The 18,925-nt window shown below is 46.5% G+C and overlaps 1 protein-coding gene across 3 annotated transcripts in view; it reads left to right on the forward strand.

Annotated features, from left to right (window-relative positions):
* Positions 1–6,227: 6,227 nt before the first annotated feature.
* The window catches only part of PARP12 (poly(ADP-ribose) polymerase family member 12), a 39,321-nt gene continuing 26,623 nt past the window's right edge, over positions 6,228–18,925 (forward strand). For all 3 annotated transcript variants that reach the window (XM_074366926.1, XM_074366927.1, XM_074366928.1), the window contains exons 1-4: positions 6,228–6,694; positions 10,579–10,714; positions 12,164–12,464; positions 14,793–14,891. In XM_074366926.1, coding sequence (XP_074223027.1) covers positions 6,366–6,694; positions 10,579–10,714; positions 12,164–12,464; positions 14,793–14,891 — 865 coding nt within the window. In that variant the 5' untranslated portion in view covers positions 6,228–6,365. The remainder of the gene's footprint in view (positions 6,695–10,578; positions 10,715–12,163; positions 12,465–14,792; positions 14,892–18,925) is intronic.

Below are 18,925 nucleotides of genomic sequence, written 5' to 3' on the forward strand. Positions count from 1 at the left end.
GTTATCCCTTACAGCCTGAGGGAAAATGAACCATTTTCTGGGACACCTCACTCCCTGGCCTTGTATCTATTTTAAGACCCTCTTTTTCCACTTTTCCTAAAAGGGAGATCTCTTTAATCAGTTCTCTGTTGGGGTTCCCTGGAAGTTGCTGATAGTACCCTCAAACTGTGTCACTGGGAAGTTTAATAAGAGGACCGTTTACAAATGAGCATGCAGGGACGAGGGAAAGCATGGACAGACGGTGAGGTCTACAGGGGCTACTTCAGAAGGCAGGAGCCATCACTAGTCCTGAAGGATGGAGCGGGGGGGGAGTTACTGGAACACAGAGGAAGAACCCGGTGGAGAGGGCCTCCCATGGGAGCGGTGGCCTCTGGCACAAGAATACAGCTGACCACTCAGGAGGAGAGCTGGGGGTGTAGGCGAGTACCCTAGACTCTCTCCCACCTCCTGCCAGGGCCTCCCTCATGGGTAGGGCCTGCCGGAAGCTGGACAGTCAGGAAGCCCCCTGACCATGTCTGTAGAGGTCAGTATCCAGGAGCACACAGCAGGGTGGAGGAGACCTGTAGGGATAAACAGAAACTCTCCAACATACATCCTCTACTCTTAGAAATTTCCATACCACCTCTTAAGAAAACCAACTCTTCCTAAAAAAAAAAAAAAAAAAAAAACTGATTTCACCCCAGGATACAGCCTTCAGCAGTCTGCAATAACCACCAGCAGGGATTTCCCCAAAGTCTGTTTTATTCAGTCAAGAATCATAATGTCGAGGGAGGGGGCGGAGGGCATGAAGGTGAACTTGGGAGGCTGGGGAGGACTGCAACACTCCAAAGACTGTCTGCCTCGGAGATTTTCTTGCCAATAGGAGGTGAAGGAGTGCCTATTCTCATTGGTTTGGGGCCTAACTACTTGTATGAGTTTGCTAGGGCTGCTGTAACCAAGTACTGCAGACTGGCTCACACAAAAGAGCTGTATTTTCTCAGAGTTCTTGAGGCTCGAAGTCCGAGATTAAGGTATTGGCGGATTGGTTCCTTCTGAGGGCCAGGAAGGAAGGATCTCTTCCAGGCCGCTCTCCTTGACTTGTAGATGGCTGTCTTGTCCCCACGTCTCGTCGCATCATCTTCCCTCTGTATGTGTCTGTCCAAATCTCCTCTTCTTATAAACTCACCAGTCATACTGGATTTAGGTCTAGCCTTATGAACTCATTTTAATTTACTTAAAGACCCTATCTTTAAAGACCGTATCTCCAAAATATGATTATATTCTGATGTATGGGGGAGTTAGGATTTCAACATGTACATTTGGGGGGGACACGACTCAACCCACAACAGTACTGGATCCAGTTACACATAAACAATAACCCTCAGAGAGTAAAGCTTGTAATCCCTGTTTAAAAAAAGAAGAAACATTTTTCTTCCTACCACATTGTCTGCTGAGAGTCCCCTGACCACAGTAGTGGTGGCCAGTGCATTAGAAATGGGGCTGTTTACAGGGTCATTGGCCTGCTTATCATCCTTGAGATGGCCCCTTTACCTGGGCCAGATGAAGTGCGGGGGCAGGGCTTCTCGCACCACAGGTATCCAGAGCAAATCCCCAGGGATGAATGCAGTTCCATCTGGGTGGTGTGATTATGGGGAATGTTTGCTATCTTTATCCCTTCCTCTAATATTTAATGAATATTAGGTACTGGCTGAGCCCTGGGGCCCTTGTTCAATGGGAAAAAGACAGGGCTGCTTCTATCAGAACAGGGGTCATAGCCAAGGAAACAAACAACGTGCTAGTCATGGGGACAGTAATGCCGCCTGGTCAGGGGTCACATGCTGTCCTGGGCCTGGTGTTAAGCCTGGTCAGCGGTGCAGATTTCCTCTTCCTCCGTGGGGAATCTCTCTGCTTGTCAGTGATGTTCTCGTGATCCAAACTGTAGAGCGCACCGTGGACACTGTCTGCTCCACCCAGATGCCTTGGTTCCTTGACTCTATCTATGTGTCCATCTGCAAGCTTTGCCCATGTGCAGATGCAGAGAGTCAGAAGGGCCTGGGGCTCCACTTCCACCCCGCCCCCACTCCCCTGCAGGCCTTAGCCAGTGCGGGATGGATGCTGGTTGCGGGAGTGTGATGGCCCAGAGGAAGGCAAACTCACAGTTGATCCTTGTTATGCACAGATTCTGTGTCTGCAAATGTGCCTACACACCAAAATTTATTTGTAACCACCAAATCGTGTGTGTGGTGCTTTCACGTCATCGTGGACACACACAGAATGAAATACTCTGCCTCTTGTTTCAACTCTCATACTGGAAACAAGTGTCCATTTCGTGGTCTATTTAGTGCCATGTTTTTTGCACTTCACTGCTTTTTGTTGGTGATTTGGCTGCTTAAAATGACCCCGAGACCTAGTGCTGAAGGTCTGTCCAGTATTCCTAAGTGCAAGAAGGCTGTGATGAGAAAATGTGTTACAGAAGCTTTGTTCAGGCATGAGTTACAGTGCTGTTGGCTATGAGTTCAGTGTTAATGAATCAACAGTATGTATTAAAATGAGGTGTCTTTAAACAGAGACATAAAAAACAAAGTTGTGCATTGATTGGTTGCCAAAAATGTGACCAGAGGCTCTTAGGAACCTAACCCTGTATTTCCCCTAGGAGCAATGATTTGGTATTCATTAATTCAGTGTTCCTGGTGACCTTATAGAACATAACCACCATGAGTAATGAGAATCCACTATACTTTCCAGACTCCCTTGTGTGTTCAGGCTGAAGCTGGCTTCTGCTTATGAACTCTAGCATCTCCCATTTTTTAAAAAAACCAGTTTCTCCTGGGAGCACTTCCTTAATAAATTACTTGCACAAGAATCAAGGTCTCTACTTCAATAAATAAATTTTGTAAAAACTTAAAAACCAAACCAAACCAAAACAAAACAAAAAAAACAAGGGTCTCAAGTTCTGCTTCTGTCCTGAAAGAGAAGGGCAGCACTCTCATCTCTTTGCTCCCAGGCAGTTCCTTAGCCCCTGGGGAAAGTTTATTATATAGGTACTCAGACAATGAGACTCCCACATTTCCTATAATACACGCTAAAGAGGGGCCATGCAGTGACTGTTCCCAGAGCAAATGAGGTCTGCCCAAGGTGACTGCTACTTCCCATGAACAGCAGAGGGACATTTTAAAATAGGTTCTCTCCCTGTATCAGAATTTAATTCCCTCATAAGCAAGTCTTAAGTACGTTTCAAGTCATCAATTTCTGATCACCATCTTCTATCCTCTGGACTTATTTTCTATGTCTTCATTGTTATTTATATAATTTGTCTATTGTCTTTATTTATTTATAGTCTTTATTTATCTATTATATGTCATGTTTTCATCCCTGCAATGGTTTTCTTGTCTAACCTGGATGGCCAATTCCTGACTTTTCATACTATCTCTTATACTCTCTTCACCTCCGCTTTCCTTCCAACCCAGATAGGTTTTCATGATCTATTAAGACAATTTCTCCTTTGTGAAGGTCCCCCAAAACCTGTCCTGAATGCCCTCCCTCGTACTCAAAAGGCAGAACCCCAGTCCAGGTTGAAATGAACTTCCCTGCAACTCAGAAGCAACTGATCTCTGCTGGAAAAAAAAAGCAATCACATAGTCAGGTTGACTGGTTTAAGTTTAGATTTATGATCCTCATACTTACATGGGACTTAATATTGTCTGGCACCCCCGTGTTTTTGTGGTAAACTCGCTCTTTCATTCTCTGAAACAAGATATGAACCCTGGGTCCTGTCGTCTCCCTCCCTAGCCCCGACTCTAGCCCCCCTCACAGCTGATAATCCTTTTTCACATCTCACCAGAAAAACAGAAGCTTGAAGTAGTTTCCTGGGCTGTAATAACAAATTACCACAAACTGAGTTTAACACGACAGAAATCTATTCTCTCACAGTTCTGGAGGCTAGACATCTGAAATCAAGATGTCAGCAGGGCTGTGCTTCCTGGGCCCATCCTAGCTTCTGGTGATTGATGGCAATCCTTAGCATTCCTGGATTCGTCAGCATCATTACCATCTCTGCTTCCATTGTCATATTGTAAGCAGGTAAGGTAGGGGGTCCCCAGAGCAAGAAAACCAGGCATGGCTTTCTTGACATAAGAGAAGCCATTTTAGGCCCAAGATATTTTGTGATCTAGGCCTGGCCACAATGCATGCCCTTAAACAGGTTTCACAGTAATGATCTTAAGGGAACAAGAGAACAAACTGTGATTGGGCAAGAGAAGTAACAATAGCAAACATAACAGATCAGTTGTAATGACTCTCAGTTCTGTTTCAATGGTAAAGACTAGCCTTCTTGAGCTGTTTTGAAGAATTCAAACCCCGGTCAGATGCTCAACCACCAGATCAACAAGAACTTAAGGGATGTTGACCTTTCCTGACCCTCATGACTTCAATCAGCTAAAGCTTGGACTCTGTCAATCTTTGCCCCAATTCTATGCTGACTCTCCTGCTCCAGCCCTTCATGAATATGCATATACCCTTAGCTTAAAACTTCCCCAATTTTGCTCTTCCGGGAGACGCTGCTTTGAGAAAGATCTCTGGTGTTCTTAACTGGGGAACCCAGTTTTGGGATAACAACATCACCCTTCCTTTCTTCTAAAAGAATGCTATTTTACTGCAAAACAATGCTAAAGCCACAATTAAAATTAAAACACTTAAATTAAAAATTAAAATATTGTTAAAAATTAAATTTTTACACAATTAAACATTTTTTAGAAACAATTAAAACCCAAGAGAAAAAATTGCCCCATTTCAATTCTTAATTAATTCATTTTCATTTATCCATGTTATTATCTACTCTTTATCTACATTTAATATTTAATAGATTTTTTGCAGTTTTGTATTCATATTAGTAGAATTTCATGTTCACTTTAAGTTAATATACCGTATTTTTCCCCACAACCTTTCCTCCCCTCATCCCTCCCTTAAGGCTTTCCCAGTACTTGGGACTTTGTACTCCCTCCAACCAGTGTTAGTGTGGATGGCAACGTGTGTCCTTAACTTTCTCTGCCCATTCATAAATATCCTGCCACCTTCACAAATGGGATTCTCTTCTTGCTATTGATTTAGACATTTGTATACAGCTTTCTTTTTTCACTTAACAGCACATCATGGATGTCCTTCTAGGTCAATAGACAGAGATTTAATGCATGCTTGTTAGAGCTGTATAATCGTTTGGGTAACCGTCAACCCCGTAGCTCCCGGTACCCTACATCCTCCACACACACACTTTTTTTACCCCAGGTTTAACTTTTCCATCTTTTATTACTACACAAAATAAGTAAAAACAAAAACAAAAACAAAACAACAGCAACAAAAACTCCCTAACTGAATTAAATCTTGACCTTTAGAAGAAAATCTCCTATACATATTCTACTAGCTTTCTTGCCTGCTTGCTTGCTTGCTTTCTTTGAGTTATATAGTCAGTTTACAATGTTGTGTCAATTTCTGGTGCACAGCAGTTTTTCAGTCACACACACTTTTGTACATAACTTATTATTTACTGTTCCTTTTACTTCTAGAAGATTCCCAGAAGATGGCTGGGTCAAGGGTCACCCACATTAAAATTTTTAATAGCCATTCCCAGATTACTGCCCCAAGCTCTAACACTTCACATTTCTCTCAGTAACGGTTGTGAGCGTCCCTCTGCCCCCAGTGGTCTTTAATAGTCAATCTTTATTTAGCCGGGCTGCGGAGAAAACGGATTTTCCCTTTCACGTGTAAAATAAGGGATTCACTGCAGGCACTGGAAATAAAGTAACAGTGAAGTCCGTTTTGCAATTCGGAATGACTGTTTTCACCTGGGATGGGACCCACGCTCCTCGCCCCCAATTTCCGTGAGCATCCAGGAAGCGGAGTCCGGCTTCTGGGCCGTTTCCCCGCCGTTCGCAGGTGGGCGTCCCAGGCTGCTCCGCCCCAGCGCCGGGCGCAAAAGGTGCCGGTCCGCCGGCCGCGCTATTTCCAAACGCCCGGGACTCGGTGGTGGGGGCGGCGCCCCTCCCCCACCCCCCCTCGCGCGTGGTCCGGGCGAACGCGCTTCGAGAATCGCAAAGCGCGACCTGAAGGAAGCGGTGGCTCTTATTCTTTCATCGCTTTGAGGAACCCGGCAACGAATCCCTGAGAGGCCGAAGAAGGCCCTCCGAACTTCCGACGGGACGGCGTGGCGCGTACAGCCGAGGGCCGTGAGGCCGGAAGGCGCCGAGCCGGGCTCAGCTGCGGGCCCGGGGGCGTGGCAAGGCCTCCTGGGTTCTGTTTTCCCTGGGCCCGGGGGAGCTTTCAGTTTCGTTTCCAGCTGGCGTCTCTACCCGGCGGGAGCCGCCCGCACCCCTCCAGTCCCCGGCCCGACAGCCATGGCGCCCGCCGCCCTCCTCCGCGAGGTGACCCAGGTGCTGTGCGCGGCCGGGGGCTCCATGGAGCTGGAGGAGCTGCGGCGCCGCTTGCGGAGGGAAGTCGTCGCCGAGGTGCTGGATCGGCTGCTGAGGGAGCGCGGGCGCTTTGTGGTGGCGCGGCGGGCGGCCGAGGCCGGCGCGGCGGCCGTCGAGCGCGTGGTGCTGGCCGTCTCGCCGCTGCGCCTTTGCAGCGCCCATCAGGGCCCGAAGCCGGGTTGCGTGGGGCTCTGCGCGCAGCTGCATCTGTGCAAGTTCGTCTTCTACGGCAAGTGCAAGTTCCTGAGGGACGGGTAAGGCGCCGCGCCTGGAGCCCGACGGCGGGGGTGGGGTGGGGCGGGGGTGGGGAGCGGCGGGGGTGGGGCGGGGCGGGCGAGGGAGAGGGCGCCTTCACTCCCAGACCGTTCTTGGCCCGTCTCAAAATCGGGGAGAGAGTGAGTTGGCTGTTACCTGGCTTCTCCTTCTTAATTCCCCTCAGCGAACATTTATTGAGCACCTACTGAATACCTGGCACTGTGCGCGGGACTCCTGCGGTCTCAGAGTGACTTAGAGCCCAGTACCGGGTGGGACACCCTGGGAGTGGTAGTGCTAGGGTGGGGGTGGGGGAGCCCTGGCCAGGGGAGCGGGGAGGGATCTTTAGAAGAAAAGGGGCTGCGTCTGGCTTCCTCTCAGAGCCCGACAACGCCGCGGTCTCCAGAGCTTGCTTTGAGCGCCCCACAGAGGAGCGCTTTCTCTGCCCGGCAGACAAGGAATCTTTTAAAACTTCTGTCAGTTCTTGTTCCGCTGTTTACAAGCTGTCTTTGGCTTCAGTTGGATTTGGAATAAAGTGAAAGCTCCCTACTGTGGCCCACAGTGTCTCTGGGGAACTGGTCCCTGCCGGCGCTCCATCCTGGGCCCCTCCCGGATGCCCTTCGGTTCCTGCAACACCCCCAGCCTTTGCTTATCTGGTGGCCTCTGTTTAATTTTCTCATCATGGCCCCCAACTCCCCCTAGTAAAATACAAACTATGGCGGCAGAGGCACCTCTGTCTTGGCCCTGGCTGGCCTCTTCTGGTCCTCAGTAATGTGCTCTGCACCTAGCAGGTGCTCAGTGAGATTTGTGGAATAGATTAATGAGGTTGATGGTAAAGAATTTAGATCTCACCCTGAAGGTGATGGGGTGTCAGTCAAATGGCAGGAGAGACCAGCTACCAGGTGTGTATTTTAGGAAGATACCTTAGTGGTGTGGGTACTGATTTAGAGGAAGATGTGATGGGGACCTGTTGGGAAGCTAGTCCAATTATCTGGAAGAATGAGTTTCTTCCTTTTCTGTTTTTCCTGCCTTAACACAGTAGACATTATTTCTTACTCACATCAGGTCTTGGAGTGAGGCTTAATAGTCAGCATAGGGTAGGGGCCTTGATCCATGCAGTCATTTAGGAACCCCGACTGGCAGACCTAAACTCTGCCTTCCTCAACCCATGGCTCTTAAGGCCGTCTGGGCATCAGGTTCCAAGGAGCAAGCAGGTGGAGAAGACAGACAGTAGAGGGCTGGTGGGAGGTTTTTAATGGGCTAGAACTGGGGGTGGTAGATATCTTTCTGTCCACATCTCCTGCACCACAAGATGTCTCATGACTGCCTAGATGCAAGGAGGGCTGGGAAATGTGGTCCCTGGGAAGCAGCTGCCCAGAAATACTTAGATTAGAATATTCCAAGGCCCAGACAAGACCTTAAGAGGAAGGGCTGTATGTGTGAGAAGTGTGAGAGAGATGGGGAGTAGGTGAAAGTTCAGTGACAGGATATGAGAGAGGTGATGACTCATTTTTCTTTGTTATTGTTGACTCAGAGATGGCTTCTTTCTTACTGTTGACAGAGAGCAGCAGAGGTTTTTGTTTTGAAGCATGCCCAGAGGGTAGCTCTCCAGGTCTGACGCTTGGGAGGACAGCTGGGGCCCCAGATGCTGGTTCCTGGGAGTTGTTGGGATATCTGTGCCATGGCTGCAGCACCAGGAGTGACTCTGATCCGAGGTGGAGGCTAAGGGTGGAACCCCGGGGCAGCTGGGCCTTCAGGGACTGGTGGAGAAGTGTCACCTGAGAGAGGAAGGAGGAGCAGCACCTGGAGAGGAAGGTGGACACAACAAATGGCGGGTGGAGAGATCTAACGATGGGGACAACTGGCAGATCTTGTTAATGTCCATTTTTGGTAAAATAAAGATGGCAGTCCTATTAGGCTAATTCTCAAAATTTGGGGTCAGCTTTTACTGGTCTTAAACTGGACATCTTGTATTTGTTGGCCTGGATGATTAGAGTTGTCTTGTTTTTTCCCCCTTCCTTGTGATTTACACAGGATAGCTTCTTGAACCTTCCTTCCATGTTTCTGGGCTGCATAAGGAAGAGTGGGTGTGGTCATGCTTTCCCTGTGAAGCTACTTGTCTTCCTCAACCACACAGTCAGCTGTCTCAGAAACAGATCATCATTGCTGCTTTTATTCATTGGCGACAGCTGGAAAGGGTCCCAGGTCCCTGATCCCATCCTGTGCTTAGGGGGCAGTGAGCAAGGTGGTCAAGAGTATGACCCTTAGGCAAGCCTGCCTTGTTTCAGCCTTGGCTCTCCTCGCTAGCTAAATTATCTTGGGCTAGTTATTTCTTATCTGAGCCTCAGGTCTCTTATCTGCAAAATGGGACAATATTACCCCATAGGCTTGTTGAGGACAGTATGAATTAACTTACAAGACATCTAGGCAATACCTAGTGTGCAGTAAGTACCCAACGAGTTTTAGTTGCCACCATCATCATCATTATAATTACCAAGCCCCTCTGCCTAGAATGTTCTGCCCTGCTCTTCTTGCCTGGTTCCTCAACCCTAAGTATTTAGCTCAGGCTTTATATCTTCCAGGCACCCTCCCTTGATAGCTTCCCCACTTCTGTCAGGCTCAGGTGCCCCTCTCTGTGCTGATGTATCCTGAGCACAGCTGATCTTGCACTTCCCACAACGTTTTAGAATCATCTATGTCTACATCTCCACTAGAGAGGAGGAGAGAGGTTGGATGACTCCAAGGTCTTTGGCCTGTGCAGTGGAAGAGGGAAGTTGCCCTTTACTGAGACAGGGGAGCCTATGGGATGTGCAGGTTTGGGGAAACAGATCAGTGGTTCAGTTTTCTTTTGAGATGGTTATCGTAAGCATGGCAGTGTCTGCTATTTACCTGACTTTTGTGGGTCCTTTTGACCTAGGTGATCGTTTGAAGGCTTATCTTTGGATTACTGGGGCATAGTGCCAGTGCTCGACTCACAATGAGTGTTCGAGAGGGACTTGGTGATCAAAAGAATCGGGGAGGGAAGCAGAAGAATGGGCTGGGCCTCAGTGGTGCGTGTGTGTGTGTGTGTGTGTGTGTACATGCCTGTTACCATATGCTGTCCACATTCATTCATTCAGCCAATGTTAAATGGCAGTAAGTGCCCAGTGACTGGCGTGCTGTGACTGTGGGGAATGGCCCTGTCCTCATCAAATACCTGCTGAGAGGTGCCTCCTAGACCTCGCAAGGCACCATCTCTTCCTTTGTAAATAAGCTTTTTCCTTTGTAAATAAGCGCTACATTTTTCCCTTCAAATGACTTTTTTTTTTTTTTAATGGAGGTACTGGGGATTGAACCCAGGACCTTGTGCATGATAAGCACTCACTCTACCACTGTGCTATACCTGCTAACCCCAGCAGTATATTTTTTCATCACATAGACATGCTGGTTTTCTCTGGTGCTTCAAAACAATGTCAAGGACTATTCCTGAAAAATTATCTTAAAGACTGATGTTACCAGCTGTGTTAGTTTGCTTGGGCTGCCCTAACAGGGTACCATGGACTAGGTGGCTTAAACAACAGAAGCCTACTTTCTCACAATCCTGGAGGCTAGAAGTCTGAGGGCAGGGTGTCAGCAGGGTTGGTTTCTCCTGAGGCCTCTCTCCTTGGCTTGCAGATGGCCGTCTTCGCCCTGTGTCCTCACATGGTCTTCCCTCTGTGTCCTGATCCTTGTTTCTTCTAAGGACACCAGTCAGCTTGGATTAGTTTCCCCAGTGATCTTGTTTTAACTTAATCATCTTTTGAAAGACTCCAAATACAGTCACTTCTGAGGAACTGGAGGGTAGGACTTCAACATGAGGATTTGGGGGAGACATTTCAGCTGTGACACCAGTTCTGCTTCTTTGCAGGAAGGACTGTAGGAATGGTCACAACTTGATGTCCAGTCACAACATGAGCGTGCTGAAAACTCATGGTGTGGACCACCTCAGCTTCAGAGAGCTCTCTGTGCTCTTATTTCAGAACGACCCCTTGCTCTTGCCCGAGGTGAGTGCCAGGAGGAGGGTGGGTCTGTGTGTAAGTGATCGGGGAGAGGCCAAAAGGTTGAAAGACAGGAAAATATGGCAGAAGACAGGCCAAGGACCCCATTTTGACCTGTGGGATCTGCCTGGAAGGAGACCTGGACTGAGTTCCTGGCTCTGCTGATTTTTAGATCTGCAACCTTGGGTCAGCCTTGCCCCTTCTTGAAGCCTCCTTTCCTTCTATGTCAGTTGGACTGGTACCTTCTTTGCAGGGCTACTGTGAGTGTGGGGGACCCTGTTTGGCCAGTGGCTGCAGCAAATTGTTACCCAGAGCTGAGGGGATGGAGAGATTCTAGCCGCCCCTCCCCGTCTAGCAGGACTTGGAAAAATGCAGGTATCGCCGGACCCAGGAGGTCTGTGGGGACGTTTTCTAATTTGGGTTGATGTGACTTCTCATACTGCATTTCAGACATTAACCACTTGTTTTGAAGCTTGCTGCAGTGGTCATGTAGGAGTTGGAGTCCTCTGAGGAGCAGACACCAAGATGGGTTAGGAGTATGAGAGAGTTACTGAGGGGAGGAGAAAAGCTGGGTGAGCCTCCAGGTGTTGATGGTTTCTGACGTCTGTGGCAGGAGAGGGGGAAGGAAAGGGACTGGGTTGAAAGAGACCTGACTGAAGCTTCTGCCCAGCCTACGAGAGTTCTGAGCTAGAGTCACAGTTGGAGGTGTCCTAGGTCTGGATTCTTTAGCCTTCTGGTGCATTTTTACCTCTCGTTCAATGTAATGCCTGTGAATTGAGTGGGTAGGCCCTTGGTGGTCTCTGGCTTGGTTCCCATCTGTAGGAATGTGGAAGGTAGAAGACCAGGAATAGTTGATTCAAGTCCCAGGTTTACCAGCAGCCCAGTTCAGCAGACAATGTATATGCCAGATGAGGTAGATAGGTGTGTGACCTAGGGCAAGCCCCTTAAGCTCTCTGAGTCTCAGTCTGTGCTTGAGAAATTGCTGTATTTGGCCTTTTTGAAGATGCTTTAAACCCTCAGAACCTCTTTGGCCCTGAATTGGAGAAAAAAGAGTTGGGAGAGACTGGGAAAGGGACAGTCGGCGAGTCAGTGGGGGAAGGGTGTGGGCAAAGTTGAGGGTTGTTTGGTTGCTACTCGGTGAGTCACGTTAAAATGTCTTACGTGAAGGGAGCTTCTCTGATCAGTTGGAAGTTCTTTGGATTTTCCTGGTGGAGGGGCTTGTCCTGAGAAGTCTGCTGCCCACCCACATCCCATTTAGCCAAGGGCATGTGCTAGCGTCTGTCCATCTACTGCTGTGAGAGATGGTCTCATAGCTGTGTGGTCCATGTGAAGGACGGAATCACAGCCTTGGCTAGGTCTCCAGAGGAACCTCTTCTAACCAGTAGCCTCGTCAGTAAGGGGGTGGTGTTGTGTGAGGTCTGTAAGCTACTGTCTTTTTTCCTTCTGTGTTAACAGATCTGCCTTCATTACAACAAAGGAGATGGACCCTACGGCTCTTGTTCCTTTAGAAAGCAATGTATCAAACTCCACGTCTGCCAGTATTTTTCACAGGGTGATTGCAAGTTTGGCACTGGCTGTAAGAGATGCCATGATTTCTCTCATTCTGAGAATCTGGAAAAACTGGAGAAACTGGGCATGAGGTCAGAGCTGGTGAGCCGGCTGCCTTCCATTTACAGAAATGCTCATGACATCAAGAATAAGGGCTCTGCCTCCATCAGAGTACCACCTCCTCCCTCTAGACCACAGGGGACTGCCGGTAAGGCTCTGAGCTGGGGCTCCTGGATGCCAGCTGGCCACTGAATGGAATGTGTATGACTTCGGGCAGCAAGTCTGTGCTGCTTTGAAAATGCAGTCTGTGATCCCTTCCTAGCTAGTGGGGTTTGTGAGCATGAGTTGAGTTGAAATCACAGTTGTGAACAAGCAAGACGTTTTGAACAAATGCCAAGACATTGATGTTGACAGTGGGTGAATTCCCTCTGGGCCTGATCTGCACAGAGACGGAAGATGCTGCTTCTGCCATCTTTGTTTTCTGGTGAGGAACCCCAAAGTTAAGAGTGCTGTGCTGTACAACTCTAGGGCCATCCTTTGCACGGCATTCTGGTTTTTTTTTTGGTTTTTTTTTAGTGAGTGAATGAAGCATATTTTAATTTCAGCTGGCTTCTTGACATGAATAAATGGAATTTTTTTCATCACTGTAATTTTATTTGTTCACTGCTTCTGTCTAGATGACACTTGGGCTGTAGGCACTCAGACGTTTGTTGAATGAATGAACCTGCCAGGATACTTTTTTTTTTCCCTTGAGTGATATCAGGCTTAGGGACAGGCAAATGGGAGAAATTTGAGCAGAGATTGTTTATTTAATAAGCATTTCTTGAGTCCCTGATGTGTGGGAAATGAATACCGTGGTCCCTCAGGGAGGATACAACACCTTGATGTCCTTTGGATTTCACAGTATCTGCTGTTGGCCGGCCATTCTGATGATCCATTTTTTTTTAAAAGCTTAACAAAATTTTTTTTGTAATGCTTTTTTTTTTTTTTTTGCAGAGGGGGGGAATTAGGTTTGTTTGTTTGTTTGTTTGTTTGTTTACTTTAACGGAGGTACTGGGGATTGAAGCCAGACCTCATGCATGCTAAGCATGTGCTCTACCACTGAGCTGTACCCACCCCCTTGATACATGTTTTCATTCAACAAATTGGAGTCCTTGCCACTTGCTGGCCACTGCCCAGGCCCTCAGGTGACTGAGACATGGCTCCCCCGACTTGTTAGCTGTAGTGATAATCCAGAATTTTTAAGAGCCCACTTTCTAAAACATCAGATGACCAGCAAACAAACTTATCATTCTAATTTATTTATTTTATTTTTTGGTGGGGAGGGAGGTAATTAGGTTTATTTATTTAGTTAGTTATTTTTAGAGGAGCTACTGGGGATCGAACCCAGGACCTCCTGCATGCTAAGCATGCACTCTACCATTTGAGCTATACCTTCCCCCAAACTTATCATTCTAATCTTACCTGATTTTTATATTTGAAAATTGTCCTTGCCATATGTTTTTTCTTTATGTTAGTTTTCGGTTAATTTCTTTCAACAGTAGGAAGCCTAGAAGTCAACAGGTTTTGCTTTCAGTAGATCTTCTAAGAGTGTTAGTTGGATTATGGCCTTGTTAGAAAGGTAGGGGGAGGATCCCTGCTCCTGCGGAGAAAGGGAGGGGACCTGTAAGGCCCCTCGGGTGTGGGTTTTGAGGCCTAGCATGTAGATGTCTAAGGGGCCTATAAAATGGAAAGGGAAGGTTAATAACAAAATGACAGGTGACCAAATAGGGAGGTTTGCTAATGAGTTTTATATGCTTTTACAGTGAAGGTTGAGGCTGGCCTAAATGTAACTATTAGGTAAGAGCGCATTGGAGTACTTCTAGTAAAGATAAACTGAAAGCACTTTGATGCCCTTATTATATTAAAATTCTTATTGTTTACCAAAGTTAGGTTTCATTTTGTGTAGTAGGCTTTCCACTTATTGTTATTTTTTTCTTGGTATTAGTACCCAGTTCTAACAGTTCATTGACAAGTGTTTGCTGTTGGAATCAAATCTAGTTTAAAAATGCAGCTTTCACTTGCTCTCTGGGGTCATCACAGCCATAGATACAGAAGGAATCTTAAACTGCCTCAGTGTGTGCGTTAGTATTAAAAAAAGGGTCCTGGGTTCCACTGCTGGAGAGTCCTGATTAAGTCAGTCTGAGGTAGAGCCGGGGACTTCTGTTTTTAAACAGGTCTCCTAGTGAATGGGCTGCACAGCCAGAGCTGAGAAAACACTCCCCCTCAGGACCCCAACCATGATGTCCTGGTTTTGGCAGGCAGCTATGTGGCCTTGGGCTCCCTGGTTCCTCCCTAAAAAGCAGAGGGCCCACCTGTATGTCTGAGGGTGCTTTCATCCAGAACGTTATAAGATCTTGCGAGGTTGCCTTGCTCACTTTTGCCTCGAGCAGAGGGATGAATGAATTCTTTTCTCTCCTTTGTGCCTTCAACTACTACAGCCCCATATCAGAAGCTTTGATGGAACCTGATACATCTTTGTGGTGCTTCTTTGTAGAAAGAAGAGACACAGGTTCTGTGTCCCCAAACGCTACTAATCAAGAGGAGAGTGATCAGATCTGCTTGTACCATATCTGGAAAAGCTGTAGCTTTCAAGGTAATTCGGGGGAAACCCTTCATCCACTTGCAGGTGGGATAACTGCTTCTGGTTTCCAGAGCTCTGCTCTGAGGCCACCCCTCGAGGTCCTCTCTTCCGTCCAGAGAGGTTGGGGCTTCTTGTGAACTGGTGAACTGGGTGATTTTGTTGGGGAACTGAGGGTGGTAGGAATTGCTTGAGTTTCTAAAAATCAGACTGTAGATGAGTTTTGGGGAACATGAACTGTTTGGTTCATGCAGCACATGAGGGTCAAGTGTTACTCCTTGGTCAGCTTAGCATGAGGTCACAGACCTACAGGGACACACAGATGTCAGTATAGTGTGAGCAAAGATAAGTGTCCCTCCTAGAGAGTGGTTGTAGTGTTAGATGTCTTAGAACCTAGGAACGCCCTCCCCAAGGAGAAGACACCTGAATTTGCTCTTGGAGAATGAGTGTTTAAGTTGGGGGTTTCCCTCCACACTCCCTCTTTTATCAGAAGAAGCAAATCTTGCATGTAAATGTGTGACTGTATTTTCACTAAACCTTTGTTTTCTTCTTACTGCTGTCTTTGACTGAAGAAAGCCCTTATTGGGCTTTGACTGAAGAAAGTCAGAGTTGGTGACAACTCTTAAAATCAACCACCAAAACTTCTTGTTTCGTTTTCAGTTTTTAAAAACTCTCCAAGCAGATCATGAATACTTTCACTTTGTGAAAGAGTCAAAAAAGAGTCAAATAATACAGAGTAAAGTCTGAAGTCCTCCTTCAGCCTTTCCAAAGGTAAACAACGTGATGTGTGGTTGTATTTGTTTTACATATTTTTCAACAGATGGGAACATGTTATACTCATTCTTTGACCTGCTTCTTTTACTTTATGGTGTGTTGCAGAGATTTTTTCCACATTAGTACCTACTAACGGATTTTAAAAACAACTGTGTAGTATTTGCTTAGAGTGATATTTCCATTGAGCATTTGAGTACACATTTGCATTTCCCTAGATAGATTCCTGGAAATTGAATACTAGGTCAAAAAATATGTGCTCTATATACATATTTATGTGTATGTTTGTAAAATCAGCATTATTAGATATAATTTATACACAATAAAATGCACCTATTTTAAGTGTACCCTTTGAGTTTTGGTAAATACGTATGTCTGTGTAACTATCATTGTAATCGAGATACAGAACAGTTCTCTCATTCCAAAAATCTCCCTTATGCACCTATACAGTTGATTCTCACCCCCTCCAGTTTCCTGACCCAAGACAATCCCTGATCTACCTTTTGTTGATGTAGACTAGTTCCTTTTTCTAGAATTTTCTACAGCATGTGGTCTCCTTATTGTCCTTTCTGACTTGGTCATGCCATAATTTGTTCCTTTTAATTGCTGGGTAGTGTTCCGTTGCATTGATTAACTACAATTTGTTTATCCATTTATATGTTGATGAACATTTGTGTTGTTTCCCGTTTTTGGCTTTTACAAACAAAGCCTCTCTAATAAATATTCATGTACAAGTTTTCATGTGGATATATGTTTTCACTTCTCTTGGGTAAATACCTAGAAGTGGAATGTCTGATCATATGGTAAATGTTTGTTTAACATTATAAGAGACTGCCAAACTGTCTTCCAAAGTGGACATATTTCACCTTCCCACCAGCAGCATGTGAATTCTGGTTGCTCTGCATCCTTGGTGACACTTGGTATTATCAGTCTTTTCAATTTTAGCCATCCTAGTAAATGAGTAGTGATATCTCATTGTGGCTTTCACTTGCATTTCCCTTTTTAACTGTTATTTTCCTGTGCTTATTAGCCATTTGTATATCTATTATGAAATATCTGTTTAAATCTTGCCTATTTTACAGGCAAATAACAGCTTTAAGATATTAAGTATATTTCACATAGTGTACAATTCATTTAATAGTTTTAATAGAGTCACAGAGTTGTGCAGCCATCGTCACAGTCAATATTAGAACATTTTCATCACCCCAAAGAAACCCCATACACATTAGCAGTCACTAACCATTCTCCCCTCCCCCCAGCTCCTGGCAACAACCGATTTACATTATGTCTCTTCGGGTTTGCCTGGATATTTCATATAAACGGAATCCTACAACGTGTGGTCTTTTGTGACTCTTTTGCCCATTTTTTTCTTGAGTTGTTTGATTGCTCATCATTGAGTTGTAATAGTTCTGAGTATTCTTTATTCACGCTTTTGTCAGATACAGGCATTGAAAATATTTTCCCCCAGTCTGTGTCTTTCATGTTTGTTTTCTTTACAATATCTTTGGACGAATAGAGTAGAAGTTTAGTACTGATGTCCATTTTAATATATTTTTTAATGGTTTGTGGTTTTTTGTGTCCTAAAATTCTTTGCCTATTCCAGGCCCACAAAAATGTTTCTCCCATGGTTTTTTCCCTAGAAGTTTTAGAGATTTAGCCTTTATGTTTAGGTCTAGTTGTTACACTTGCTCTGTTTTCTCTAATAATTATTTTCTTAGGGGTTGATTCTTCTGTGTGAGTTAGCGGCCTGTGTTACTTTTCCTCGTGTGTTGGGTGACTCTTGCTTGTCTACTCATGTTGACACTCAAATCCCTGTGCCTGCTGGTGGCGGTGATTCTGATTCCAGTCTTAATGGGGAAGAGGCGGTACGTCTTGTGTAGGTATGTATGTGTGTGTGTGTCTGGGGGTGGGGGCCGCTAGTGTTTGTTCTAAGATCGGGGTGGGGTCTTCAGTGGCTCTTCTCTCCAGCCCTTGTAGCCACACTCACATGTCCCGTGGGACAAAGAGCGAGCAAGGCCCTGAGGGGACACCTCATGGTTCTCGGTATTGTCTGGGTGTCTTTCTTACTCCTCTTACATCTGACTCTGAGTTGTGAAGCCCAGATCTTTCCCACTTCTGGGGTGGCTTTCTTCTGTGTATTTCGTATGTGTTTTTCTCTCTGTCTCTGTTGGTTTGATTCTCACTGCTTCATCTTTTTAGGAATCCTTCAGTTATTCTGGTCTTTTGATGGTACTTCTGTGTTCCAGTGCTTTTGGACTTACACTTCTCTGTGGTCTGTCATTTCAAGGGAAGTAGGGAGAAAAGGGGATGTGGGTACTTGGCCAAATTGATTTGGTTTCTGTGAGTCACCTTCTAGAGAGCCTAGACTCTGGAATTCCACAGTGAGGTGGCGAGCATTGGAAGGAGGGAAGGAAACTGAGGAAGGGGACAGGAGGACCAGGAAAGATGTGGCAGAGAAGGGGCTTCAAGCCTCCATCGTTGAGCTGGGACTCCACTTTCACCAGCCCCGTGGCTGTGGGAGTCTGTCTGGCATCCTCCTCCTCCGGGCACCTTCTGACTTGTGAGCAGTGTGGGCCCCACGCTCAGGTCGGAGTCAGAGCTGGAAGCCCCAGGCCTGCCGCCTGATGACAGTGCCTTCCCTTGGCCCTTATGCCCTTCCCAAGGAGGTGTTGGCTTGGAGAGGGCTGGATGTGCGCCTTCCCTGACAGGTGCCTTCCTGAGGGGAGAGCCTCTGTTCAGGTTGTCCAGGACTCACCTGTGCCAGACTGTATAGACGAGTGACTGAACACTCCTCCCTGACCATTTCCCTTAGTGCCCTTTGGTGGGAAACAGGAAATCTTACTTGGTTGTGACCTCTGGGCCACAGCTGTGGCCTTTTTTATCCATCCAGGTGGAGCCCTTGGTTATCACTTTATTGTCCACACCCATGGTCAGGGGTCTAAGAGGTCCCTTTGCCTGGTGTGAGCTGTCTGTGCCCTAACTCTGGACAAGGCAGGACATCCTAAGTCCCCAATGTGGCTGTTGCCAGCCTTGTTGAACTCAGAGGAGCTTCCCTTGGTCGGGGTCTCTCCTCTTGTTCCCTAAGTCCTCTGTTTTGTGCTCTCCTGCCCCGTCAGCCTGGCCACAGCCCTGGTCTTTGACAAATCCAGGTGGCCTCCCCACTTACTCTCTGATCCTCCCCACTACCCTGTACCCTGGCAGAGTCTCTGGGAAAGAAGTGACATCAAGACTTGGCCTGAAAGAGTGCAGAAGATCTTAGAAACTTTAAATTTTTTTCA

The sequence above is a fragment of the Camelus bactrianus genome, chromosome 7 (assembly GCF_048773025.1).
Source record: "Camelus bactrianus isolate YW-2024 breed Bactrian camel chromosome 7, ASM4877302v1, whole genome shotgun sequence".
NCBI lineage: Eukaryota > Metazoa > Chordata > Mammalia > Artiodactyla > Camelidae > Camelus > Camelus bactrianus.